The sequence below is a fragment of the Branchiostoma floridae genome, chromosome 2, assembly GCF_000003815.2.
Source record: "Branchiostoma floridae strain S238N-H82 chromosome 2, Bfl_VNyyK, whole genome shotgun sequence".
In the NCBI taxonomy this organism is placed as follows: Eukaryota; Metazoa; Chordata; class Leptocardii; order Amphioxiformes; family Branchiostomatidae; genus Branchiostoma; species Branchiostoma floridae.
Window position 1 is genome coordinate 4723598 of NC_049980.1, and position 13538 is coordinate 4737135.

Consider the following 13538-nt stretch of genomic DNA (forward strand, 5'->3'; position numbering starts at 1 on the left):
CAAAAGAATCCTCATATATTCTGACATTGGTGTGGTTTAGCCTTTTGGTAAAGTTTGCGGGGGAAAAGTTGACACCAAATCTTTTGAATACGGAACTCATACGGACTTGAATACACGAGCAAGTGTGACTAAGGCTTTTCCATCGTTACTTCATAGTTATAGGGTTAAACTTTGTAATGAAGAACTGAGCCATGTCTCGACATCCTAATGAAAACAAAACATGGACAAAATCATACTTTTTTTCTCAGTCTTTACAGTTTGTCGAGAAAAAGTTGCAAATGGTCGCAGCAAAAATATGCTAATATTCAGTCTCACGGTGAAACTTTTCTATGTTCACTGAAGGAACTAATCGGAGCGGACATCTGCGAGCATGGAGTCGGCTCAATCGACGACAACTCCCCGCCTGAGTTCAACGAAGCTACCGGTAAGGACCTTACCGACTCGGACGACGATGATGGGCCTCCAACAACTCTCGCTAGGGGGAGCTCCGACCGCAGCACGAAGCGCCCGCACAGCCTCGGCAAGCGGCTCGGGCTCCGGAGCCTGTCCTTCCGCGGGAGTTTCAGAGAGCGCCCGCCGAGCTTGATGAGTCTCACGGGCGGACTGAAAGACCAGCCAACCGGCTTCGGAGTCGACCATCCCCGCCCGGTGTACAACTTCTCACCCGACGTTAATAGCGGGCGGCTGTACCCGAAGATTGTTGTAGGATAGCCCCTTTGGTTGTTCGTAGTGATTCTCGCTATTTTAGATCGGCCTATGCCATATAGCTGACAACTCCACACCATATTCGAGCTTTTTATAACTTTTTTGGTGGCAGACAAAAAGCAAAACGCGCATTTAATTATAAATGTACAACAGCACAGTGATTAATATCAAAAATGCTAAAATATAATCCCTAACCAACTACGAAAACAACTTCACGTTCTGGGCAGAACATGCTCATACACTTAAGGTAATGTAGACTGACATATATGGTAATATACATTAAAAAGGTGACGGTCGTAATAAGGGGCTAAGACAAATAAAGGTGGAAATGTCTATAATGATTTGCTAGTGGGATATGTCTACTATCGGCTAACATGCGTAGAGTATAGTCCGAGAGGGAAATGTGCCCCTGTGATCTATAGACTGACTCTCCGTACCCAACTATTCATCGGACTGTGGCCGAATTCTTCTATCAATACGAAGGTCTGGTGGAGGCTGGCTGGCTCCGTCTTGAGTGATCCAACGACTTTTGCCTTGTTGCAAAACGTCTTGTGCCTTGTTGCGAAACGACTTGCCTTGTGGCGAAATGACATTGGCGAACTGACATTGTGGCCAAACGACCTGTTACCATCCAATATCACTGCTTGCGTATAGATTGTAGCTTGTTCTAGTAATGACAGCACATGAAGCTTGCTGTCAAGGCCAGTCGCTTGAAGCGAGGCATGTAGAACTTTTACCTTGTCCACTATAGAAGTTTAACTAAACACCACCTCCGAATCCAATGTTCAACATGATGATGTAAGTAGGATACATTCTCAATTTTGCAATCATTTGACTCACTTGAATTGATTAGCAAGTTGTAATGAGTATTCGTGATGTGGCACCACATGTATGTACATGAAGGACAATATACCATATATAACAGATTGTGAAGGACAATATACAATAGATTGTCGTAATACCAAAAAGTGTAAGTGCGTACTAGTATGCATCACACACAGACATGTGTGTGTGTGTGTGTGTGTGTGTGTGTGTGTGTGTGTGTGTGTGTGTGTGGGTGCGTGTGTGTGTTTCTGGAGTTTTGAGTTATGAACATCTGGATTATTGATTTCTATGTGGGTAGGTGTTGGGAAGACGAAGCGACTTTAGTCCCCCTCTAATGTGACATTCGTACTGCAGCAGAGAGTTTGGTTTTGGTACCTTATATATCTCACATACCATTATGGCTTGTTTCGATTTACCATATGCTACTTTTGGCAATATCATGTTTTATCAGCAAACCAATGACCCTGACCTTCATAACCATGCATCATGTACATATATCAACAATTTGTATCTTGATTTACAATTTTGTTTTCTCGTCTGGAAACAATACAAAGACCGGGATGATATATTACTACTAATGTGGCACCAAGGAAACTAAACAATGACCGTGACTTTCCTGTATATTTTTGTTTAGTTTATCAACGGTTTCTATCTTGATTTACCATGGTTCCTCTTTGTCGTATAGATATAGTACAATGCCATCAAGGAAACGGCACGAACCAAAGGGACATAATTTGACTGTTCAGAACTTTAGAGAAATTAGTTTTTTACATTTACAACATTTGTTGATGGATTGGAATTTCAGGTGGCGTCGGGTAGCGGAACGGTATACGTAGTTATTGGGTGTTTGGCCCGAAGCCCAGAGAACATTGGGTTTGAGTCAGCCGATATGTTCCGATATGTCGTCCTTTTGGGAAAGACACACGGATGTCTTCGCTTCACCTAGGTGAAAATAAGTACCTTAGTGCGGTTAGGGCCATCCCTCGGATAGGACTTTAAAAGGAGGTCCCGCATTTCAGGAGAATCACACCTCAAGCATTTAAAAGAATCCGACACACTTATTGAAAAGAGTAGGGGCCCTTCCCGGTATGAGTGGATCAAATAGACCCGTCCGGATATGCAGCTTGTACTGTTCTGTACAAACCTGAGTGTGTTATGAGTTGTTTACCGATTATGCAATACAAACAAAGAGATAAACAAATAAACCAACAACAGGAAAACAGGTGACTTTCACCTTTTGAGAATACCAACCCGAATGATCAGACGGCAAGGTTTGATAGACCCATATCTCATGAAGGACTGCTACTCTTTTCGATAAATGTGGTGGATTTTTTTATAGACTCTCCTCATTCATGGGACTTCTAGCTTTACGTCCTATCCAAGGATGTCCCTAACCTAAGTTATGCACTCATTTTTGTGTCGAGAGTGAGAAAATAGGTTTTAAGTGATTTCTCCAACAAGGGCACAACAGGAGGAATTCGAACACAGAACCATCAACTCTACTCCTTAAAAATCTATACTTAACGAAACAAAACGATGTGATTTATAACTTTTAAAGCTTGTCTGAGACCTCTTCATGTCAATACATTGGCAGACATTGTTTCGGAATGTTCAACTATAATGATTTATTCAAGCATTAATGTATTAAATAAGTCTAAATCATACAAAACAACAAAGGAGAATGGTTTCTTAGCCTTTTGTGATATTTATGTAGTATAAAATTAATATAATTAATATCTATCATCCATACAATACACTTCTATTATCGTTACAGGCCTTCAAACTACATTTACAAAACTCTCAAATAAATATCTACCCCCTAGTTAAGATTTAGAATGCATTCAATTGCCGTACAAATTGAGAAAAAAAAAGATACTACATGATATGTGTATGAGGGGCGTAGCGCTCTCACTGCGACCTAGATAGGCTAATTTAACCTTCACTTTCATACCAGGTATGTCATACAAAACGTAAAAGTGTGACTGAGTAGAAACGCACGAAGTGTAAAATGATTCGTTTCTTTTCTACGCAATTCGTTGAGCGATGTGAAAAATTTTAGGTCGCAGAGAGAGCGTGTCGAAAGCGCCGTCCTGGTGGAAACGGGTTATCAGGCGCTGAACGTACTGAACACCTCTCGTACACATGCACAGTAAACTTCGAAAGTTTCTTGGTATGTGCATAACACATAGCCTCTTGGATAAAGGCAGTGCCTATGGCTATCACTTAAAAGTCAAAATACACATTGCAAATACAGCAGAAAACAGGCAAAACACAACACTTATAACACACCTTTCTACAATACATTTACACCAAAATAGTGGCTACAATAACCAGTAAGGCCTTATCCAAAGGTGACCACCAGTGAAGGCTTGTCAGTACTCTACAGTAATCTATTTGCAAAATATCAGCAACATGTCAGTAATATACTGATGTAAACATGTACACACATACACATAAATACGTCGTGTGCTCAACTTGGTCTATAGCTTCACCGAACGCGTATCATATTGTATTGGAGTTTTCTTGTCAACAACCAGGTTTTTGTTAATTGCCAAGTTGAACGTTTCTTAGAGGCGAGGACGAACATCAGTTGTGTTAAGACCTAAAGCTGGTCTCTCATTGGGCCCTGTCTTTCGACGACTGTTTGCGAAAGACATTCGCTTAGCGTATAAAAATCGCCAACACGTCGCCAATGAATCGCCAACAAGCACTAGTTGGTCGCGAGTGGAGGCGTTTGATTTTTTTTTTAAATTTGAGAAGAATGTTGCGAATTGGCGCAAACTAGTCGCCAACAGACACAATCACCGCAAATCCTTTTTTGATGAATGTTTCAATCATTGTATTTTTTTAGAATTCGGTAGTATCACTGTGATTTCAATAATTCCAGCAAAGTTATCCAGACTGAATCGGAGGAAGTGACATTCCGGGTGCGGTCATTTTATTTGTAGAGGTCAAGTATTTTACTCATGTGTCAGTATGACCACAAGAGAAAATTGGCCAAAGAATCGCGACGTTGCCGCAACGATTTGTCGCAGGCAGGCGCTACTCAAAAGAGATACCGCTTTAAAATATGGCGAGAAAAGAAAACCACGAGTCATTCTAGCTCTCACGAAGGTAGCTTATTAGCTTTCGTCGGAGAATAACAAAACTTGGTTGTGAACAAGGAAACTCATGTACGGCATGGAAAGAACTTCAGGCTGGTATGCCAGAGTCCACCATGGTCTTACGACGGGGCTTCTGGAACACAGCAAGGCCGGAGGTAGGTCTTCCGCTATTGGGCCGAGCCTGGAATAACAGAAACAACAAGATCACATCGTGGTTAAAAGATCAAGAAATGTAAGGTTGGCCTTTGTATATGATGAAATCCTCCACCTGCCATAGAGCAAAAACACTCAAGAGTTTATAGAATTTTTATGAAAAAATGACTACTTTTCAAAGGTAAACACACGTACCTAAGTATATGTCCATCTTGTTCACGGAGTGACCTAGTTCTCGCGAGAGTTGCGAGAACTAGGTCAAGACTTGCGTGGATTTTCTGCCCCTTACCCCGCCCCCTTGCGGAGTAGGAGTAAGAAGGGATTGGGTAGCTCTCAACTCTCGCGAGAACTAGGTCACTCCGTGAACAAGATGGACCGATAACCATCAACAATTTGGAGGTACGTGTGTTTATTACCTCTGACCAGTAGTCACTGTTTGATGAAAGTTCTATTTGTATATATGTGACTAATGAATCTCTTTAACGATTTTCACTTACAATTATAGTGCTTTCGCTGTTCTCCTGGCTAGTCCCTGCAACGTCTTCAGAAATGGTCTGCAAAGAGAGTACGGTTGTTGGATCTGGACCTGGTGAAAAAACAAGAGGTGTTAACGATGTGATATGTAATACTATTCTTTCTTTAAACATTATTTGTACACAACCGAGTGCTTTATTTAACTGACGTTCGGGTCATAGTCTGTCACCTTCCTCAGGGCAATTCTGACTGATTTACATTGTACTGCAGCATAGGTGTTGCTGCGTCTCATAGCGGTGTAGATAAGGAAGTCAACCCCAGTGATGAACCGAGGGATACAAACTTAGCCACGTTTGGGATTGTTTTCTCGCTGCAAAAGCGCCACCTACATCGGCTACGTATAGCGGCGAGAAGCAGAACTCCAGTCAGAAGCTCTAAGGAAGGTGTCTGAGAGACATCGAAACGTAAGCCAAGTAAATACATACTGGTTGTAAAAAAGAATTCTCCTACATCTTAGGACTGTAGGTGTTTCTTACCTCTTGTTGGAGACTTCTTGACGGTGTAATATTCGTCAGGGTCGGAGCCCACGGAGAAGAACGTAGACGTGACGTTAGGGAAGCGGAGGTCCAGAAATAAGATGATGACTCCCAGCAAAACAGTTACGGACCCTGGGGGCGAAAAAAACCCTCATTAAGAAAACGATACAATAAAGTGTTAACGGTTCGTGGCGTCGTGTGTGACGTAACTGTCAGAGCGTTCGGCTCGGAATATACAGTTTCTGAGTTCGATACCCGCCGTGCCCCCGACGTTGTGCCCTTGGGAAAGGTACTTCACACGACCTTCCTCACTTCATTCAGGTGTAAAAATGGGTACCTGACTTCGGTCGGGGAGGTAAAAGAGAAGACTAACTGTACCTTCTGTACTATGTATGTGGCACTGTTAGTATAAGTTACTAACTTGAGTGCAATGCCACGTTGTCATTGTCTGTCCAAAATCAAATAGTAAAAAAAGGGTAATAACCAGCACCTAGGTGAATAAAGTGTTATAACGCCTGGTCAGAGCTATAATCACCCACTTATTCGCTCACTCGGTAGATTTATTCGGTGGTTAAAGCAAATGACCTAGACTTATGACATCGTCTTCACCGAGGGAATAGGCGCATCATTAACGTTATTATTATATAGCCTATGCAAACTAACATATAAGACATACGTATTCCTACATAACAGCCCTCTAGCTTTGTCCTGCCACTTGCTACATTAGCGGTAACCATGGTGACAGTCGTCTGGTTCAGGTTCAAGAACACTAGGACGAAATGGAGCAAAAATACAATATGTTTCCCTTCCTTGAAGGTATACATAAATATGGAACTGAATAATAAGTGTACTAACTGTGGAATCACAGATAGACATGCAAAAATTGTCGAAACCTCTTACCGACGGCCAGGTTGAGCCAGAAACACCAGCCATAGTGGAACACAAGCGTCGCGGTTCCCATAGGAACGGCCAGCACCGGCCCGAACCGCAGGAAGTGGAAGATGAGGTTGCCTAGCAACATGACTCCGCCCGTCAACATCATGAAGTAGGCTCCATACCGGATGAACATGCAGAACAGGATGTTGGTGATGATCCACAGGGGGAAGGCGGTCCTGTACAAACAAACAAACAAACAAACAAACAAATAAATAAGTAAACAGTTAACAATATCCCCCAGGTACATCAACAACACTTCAATATACATCGAGGCTTTAAAATCATCACTTAACAGAGACGGGGGTGCTATAGATTTTCTGCAACTTATGATCAACTGCTCTCCCAGTCACGTGTTCTATCTACCTAACATGACGTCACAGAAGCAGATGTGGTACTGTGGTGTGTTATTTTTCGCCGATTTTCTTTATGATTTAGATATTGTGAAATACGTAAAAAGTATGATTTAGAAGACAACAAAATACACAAAACGTAAGAAAATTCTGAATATTTCGTTCTTTTTCTCTGAAAATCTTTTGAACCCCGCGGTGTCGCACCGGTTGACCCAAGTGTCGTGAGATACCAACGTACCACAGCATGGTGAGTGTGTAGTAGCCCGCCAGCCGGTAGCTGCGGTGCCAGCGGATGTCTTCCCCGTCCAGGGTGAAGTACTCCGCCACCCAGAGGATCGGGTACGGTAGGCCGCGATACTGGGCCGCACGGAACTCACGGTTTGTCAGGCTCGCTGTATGTGCGGAATAGAGCAATTTTCACATTGCGCCGTACAGTACATCAGCATATAAGGTTAGTTCACCTTTATCCGTGGGGTAACCTATATCCGTTGCTTTTCAAAACAGGGTATCTAGGCACATCATGTCGATGGATTGTAGTCATATTTCAGCCATACCATAGGTAAAAGTGATTTTTGAACAGTCTATTGTTGCATGGGGGATGGCTGAAATATGCTGTATTTGCTATCAAGCAAATGCCGGCCTTTCTAGTTTTAAACTGCAATATATTGAAAGTATTGCAATTTGAAACCAACGTCCGTCGACGTGATATCCCCAAATACCTTGCTATTAAAAGCAACGAATATAGGTTACCCAACAGATAAAGGTGAACCAACGTTACTTTTATTTCAGTGAATTGTAGCTCAGGGATTTAGCACATTTAAATTTGGAGATCTATTGACCCTCTCAAACAATGTAAAGTCTCTATGTTTGTCCTACTGCTGGCTTCACGCTGTTACAGAAAAGAAATCAATTTCACTAACGTTAACATAAGCGGCACGTGACATTCACGTGATCAAAGCGTGCTAACATGACGTCACCTAAAGAAGGCTGTAACTGGCAGCGCGAGATAGCTGGTAGTGAATGTAGCTAAAAGTTAGTGTTCAAGCATCTTTACTAACCGTAAGGACCAAACCCAATCCTTCCCTGTCCGTCCTGTCCGTAGTTGAACCTTTCGTTGTAGTTTATTTCCTCGTTCTCGAGCGCTCCTTTTCCAGAACCTAGGAACAACAGAAAAAGAAATGTAATATTAAACATTATTCTTGCTTTACTAGTTAACTCGTGCAACACGTTACAGTATTTACAAAAGTATGCAGACAGTTCTAACGTTATGGAAGATAAAAATGTTAAAAGGAAAAACAAAGAACTATTCTTATAAGAGTTCTTTCTGTAAGCAAACGTTAGGAAATTGTGATGGGTTTTAGTGTTTTTTTCCAACGTGTTAGAAAGTGGCATTTGTATAATGCACAACAGCATAAACAAATCGCAGATCTAAAGAGTACTAGTGGTCAGTCAGTTACAGATCTAGGAGTGGTCAGTAAATGTTACCTTTTAGAGTGATGTTGACCGCCCTGAGTCCGATCTTGACCCCCACCGTTCCGTCCATCTCCTCAGCGATGAAGGCCTTGTACTGGACCTTTGTGTGGACCTCAGCTTTCTCCCACTCCATACCGAAGTTACTCACTGGAAAAGTAGACCCAGAAAACAGAATGTTAAATTTAGATAATCTTGCTACTTTTTTGTATCATTATGCATGTGACACTAGTTCACCTTTATTCGCGGAGTAACCTATATCCGTTGTTTTAACAAAACAGGCATCTAGGGATATCAAATCTACCGAAAATGGTTTAAAAAATCGCAATATTAACAAAATAATGTAGTTTGAAACCACTGTTCGTCGACTTGATACCTTATTTTTTAACAACGAATATAGGTAACCTCATAGATAAAGGTGAACTAGAGTTACCATTCACAACCCTGAACTGTACACTACTATTTAAAGTAAATTTTACTTCTCAAAAACAGAAGAAATTGAAAGAATTATATTGTAAACACTATTAGTGTTCTAACAAAAGATGAATCTCTTACGTTACATACGTTACACGTTATATATACCATGGCTTTACTTTGTTTGCAATCAGCCTTCGTGGATGAACTTGCAATAAAGTTATTATTGCATATCGATAACTAGGCATAATACACGGGTAACGGCTACAACCTAGAAATTTCACATAGCACATGTACATGTAGGCCGTCTTTGCACAGGGACTCCAGAAAGTTAAGCGCAGTAGTGTCGCATGCACGCGGTGGATGAATACAATAAAAAAAGATAAATAACTGATAAATACTCACCCATGATTGTGGCCAAAACCAAAATACTGAAGGAAACCATGACGGCAAAGAACAGTCTCTGTACGGAAAAAGATGAAATATGAATAAGATCAATATGTGAGATTTAGATGATGACGTACATAAATCGTATATAAACGTGTATGAAGAACACAAACGCGCGAGAGCCGCTAACTCTTGTATACAAAGCATACACACGAGCTTGCACATACTAAGTCAAGCACACAAACACACACGCATTGACACATAGACACACACACACTCGCACACAAACACGATAGACACACAGAAACACGTACATATGATACACACATACACATACACACACACGTATACACACACACACACACACAAACGCACGCACATGCACACACACGTACATAGAAACACACATACGCACCCCCCTCCACACACACATACACACACACAAACGCACTTGTAAACGTACACACGCGCACACATACAACACAGAGACACACACGCACATACAGTGCATGCAAATAGGTGCATGCATTCATGTACATACATGTATAATAGTCATACACACACTACAACAATACATCATTCCTACAGATGCATACACAACTAAGTACCAAACAAACGAACCTGTATCCCTCGAACGCCCGGCAGGATGACAAGGAAGGAGAAGGCGAGAATGGCGATGGCGAACACCAGGCCGATCTCTAACACGTCAGCGGTGACAGGAGTGCGATTCTCCGGGTACTGGGTCGGTCCTCCGTCCACACGAAAAGCCTGGTACAAACCCGACGCCATGTTCAAATGGTGTTTGAAATCTGAAAAGAGAATAAAAAGGTAGAAAGTTGAAGGGTTTGCAATTTATAAAGCAGTCTTGTGGTTAAAGGGTATTTGGTTTAGAATATGTGTTCGAATCAGAAAGCAGGGCCTAAGGCTAACGTCACATTTCCAAACCGGAGCCCGGCCGGGCTGTTTGTGGAAACAAAAAATAGAAATATATACGTAAAAACATACACAAATAATGCCCACGACTATTCTCTTTAGGCTAAGGTCCCAATTTCCAACCCGGGGCCCGACCGGGTACCTTCCGGAAACGAAAAATATGATATAAAAGGCAGCAAAAGTTACAGAACGAAAAAAAAGTAGTCATTAGCATATTTTGTGTATCTTCCTTGATAAACACACAATTCGGTGTCTTTTTTATCATACTTTTCGTTCCCGAAAGCTGCCCGGCCGGGACCCGGTTTGGAAATGTGTCGTAGACTTAGCTGTGCTCTTAGAAAAGGAACTTTAAACATACAGTCTCTCCTAACTTGATTCAGGTCAAAATGAGTACCTAGCTTCGGTTAGGGACGTACTTGAGGATGGGGCGTCAAACCAGTATTTTTAGGTGAGCCACCTCCCGATCAAGTTGTTACAGGACCTACAATACTATCTTTTTAAAAGATAGCCTGATTACATCGCGCTGATAGCGGCCCGCCAAACGTTGCAAATTGTTACAATACCAATTTGAAGGGCGTTTTGTTATGTGTTCTTTGATATCTTGTGAGCTATTGTTCTTATTGTTGACGTCTCTCATTTAATTTCTATGTCGAAATATTCATGATGAAGGAAGTGCCTATGCGTATGGGTATGGTCTGCATGGATTTAGTGAGTGGCATACATAGTGTTTTACAAACACACCTTGCGTAATTCACCACAAGTGGAATTCTGCAAAAGTCGGCTCTTAATGTATCCACTGACAGACAATGTATTGGAAAATACCACTCCCTTCTGGGGTCTAGTGCTTCTTTATCTCTCGATACAGAGCTGTCGAACTGCACTCAGTTTGTGACAGCTTGTGAGTTCCACGTGGTTACATCTGTCATTTCATTGCATTCAGTTAACACTAGTTCACCTTTATCCGCCAGGTAACCTATATCCGTTGTTGGGTGGATGGTGGTTTCAAACTGAAATATTTTCTATGCTTTGTAAAGATTTTAATTTGAACAACCGTCCGTCAATTCAATATCCCTAAATAATCTGTTTTACAAACAACGGATTTAGGTTACCCTGCGGATAAAGGTGAACTAGCGTTATATGGTTGCGTGTTTCACGAAGGAATTCTTGTTGGGTTCATTTGAGGCCATATCCGGACGTGAACTGTGCTTATGTTCACAGTTTTATTCCCTTTTGGATTAGCCATTGTCATTATTCATATTTATTGATCTTAAAGGCCAAGCGTGTAAAAGACAAATGCTGCTATTGGTTATTATTCTGTTCTTTGTTCATTTTTCTTTTCAAATTTTCATTTGTATTGTCTTTGTCTCTGTCAGCAGGGACACCCTTTGTGATAGCCACACTGCTAGTTGAACAACCTTGGCTGTGCGTGCTGAACAGCAAAGCCAATAAATGAATAAAAAATAAGAGACAAGTGGCACTTGCCTCATTGCATTATCTTTAGTACAGCGATTAGACCTACATATAATAGTGAGACATGCACGTAACACCTATTCAATAGCTTCAATCACGTGTGTATAATTAATCAGCTTACATGACATACGAATAGAGTTTCTGTCTAAGTTTATTACACTGTTTTATTGCACTTGTCATTGTAAGGAGATTTTAGCTGTTTTATTGTGCTTGTTGCCAAGATCAGGATCTTCCTAATTCAACTTCCGACAAGTATTGCCTCGAAGAGTGTCACGCAAGATTGTTACAAAGATTATGAACACTTTGTTCACACTTGCACGTATTTTCAAGGCCTTTCCAGCAGTTCCGTATTGTAACAGTGGGGTTCAAGCGCTGCCAAACTGACCACGCCAACAGATCTCAGCTTTTGGCGTTGTGGTTTGCACGTTGGATTTGCAATCTGCCGGCCCGGATTCGATCCCGGGTGTCGGCATGTTGTTTCTTTCTGTTTCTCTCCTTTCTTACATTGTTTCCCACACCGACCCTGTGAGCAACAGGCTCGTCGAGTCGCCGTAAGTTTACACAGGGATCTCGAAATCGGAGATTCGAGGACGAATCTTGAAAAGAAAAGGGGGAGTAGTGTAACAGTACAAGTGGGGTTCTGGCGCTACCAAACTGACCACGCCAACAGCTCTGTTTCTATTCATTTCTTATCACTTTGCCTTAGATAAACTTTGAGGTAAAATAAACTGTTTTTTTTCTTTCCGTTAGGCCATGTTGATTTGATTATATGGATGACATCCGCGCTCGCACCAATTTTCGGCCGTTTCCAAAAAAAAAAGGTTTTGACCACACAATAAGCAGCTATAAAATAAGCACAAATATTCCGTAGATTGAAAAAAAAACAGAAAACAGATAATTAATGCCATAGAATGCCAAAATAAATCTAAATGCAAAGAATAAGATGTGAAAGGACAGAAAAAAAATCTATTGTTGGTAGGGGGAGGTACCAGTGCAGAAAATTCAGGTATAGGTCCCGTTTAGGTTCAGAGGATCATTTCCAGGTCCGGACCTGAACCTGGACCTGATTGTCTGTGGATGAGAACTGTCAATACTCAAAACAATGGTAGTTGGTCAATTTTGCTACAAAGGAATCTGTTTGGTGAATTATTCAACTCCCACTGGCAATTTAAAATCCCCTCTCCATGTTATAAAGGCTAACTGTCTCTGTACCTTTGACTGTAGAAACTTGGTACAATTGACTATAACCTCTACTTGACTTCGCTAGCTCTTGTTGTCTTCTTGCCCCCCCCCCCTCTCTGATTTTTTTTCAGGTCTGTTTTTTCGGATTGATCCAAGAAGAAAAAAATGTTTTGCACCCGTATGATGTACTGGTCCCTTCACCTAACTGTTAGTATACCATACTATGTGTGTTTAGTCCTATGTTCAACCTTCCTGGACACTTTGTCTTTCATACTGAAGGCAACTTTTTTTTTTGGCCAAACTTTTTTTTTATTCGCTCGCTCGCATCAGTTTTGGAGTTCCCAGAGGATGTCATCCATATAATCAAATCAACATGGCCTTAGATCACTCTCTAGTCTGACCAAAATCGCGATCCTAGCGGCCGGCCTTACAGTCGCCGCCAACAAGGAGGAGGGGGTCATTAACCCCAGCCAGTGAGAGATTGTGTAAACACAGGCTAGGTCACTCTCGGTGCCTTGAATGATTTATTGATGAGAGTTTAAACGATTGATGAATGTCCTATTAATTGATACGTCCTTGTAGTCATTGTGTTCCGCTTC

General features: G+C 41.6%; 2 protein-coding genes across 2 annotated transcripts in view; one reads left to right on the forward strand and one right to left on the reverse strand.

Annotated features, from left to right (window-relative positions):
* The window catches only part of LOC118410671 (putative ammonium transporter 3), a 12424-nt gene extending 10903 nt beyond the window's left edge, over positions 1-1521 (forward strand). The window contains exon 13 of the mRNA XM_035812475.1: positions 343-1521. Coding sequence (XP_035668368.1) covers positions 343-711 — 369 coding nt within the window. The 3' untranslated portion in view covers positions 712-1521. The remainder of the gene's footprint in view (positions 1-342) is intronic.
* Positions 1522-3292: 1771 nt separating this feature from the next.
* Positions 3293-13538, reverse strand: part of LOC118410065 (dual oxidase maturation factor 1-like) — a 14608-nt gene continuing 4362 nt past the window's right edge. Inside the window, exons 2-10 of the mRNA XM_035811544.1 lie at positions 9976-10163; positions 9373-9430; positions 8569-8703; positions 8142-8240; positions 7322-7475; positions 6698-6909; positions 5798-5929; positions 5285-5373; positions 3293-4815 (exon numbers count right to left, since the gene is read on the reverse strand). Of these exons, the coding sequence (XP_035667437.1) occupies positions 4723-4815; positions 5285-5373; positions 5798-5929; positions 6698-6909; positions 7322-7475; positions 8142-8240; positions 8569-8703; positions 9373-9430; positions 9976-10143 (1140 nt within the window). The 5' untranslated portion in view covers positions 10144-10163 and the 3' untranslated portion in view covers positions 3293-4722. The remainder of the gene's footprint in view (positions 4816-5284; positions 5374-5797; positions 5930-6697; positions 6910-7321; positions 7476-8141; positions 8241-8568; positions 8704-9372; positions 9431-9975; positions 10164-13538) is intronic.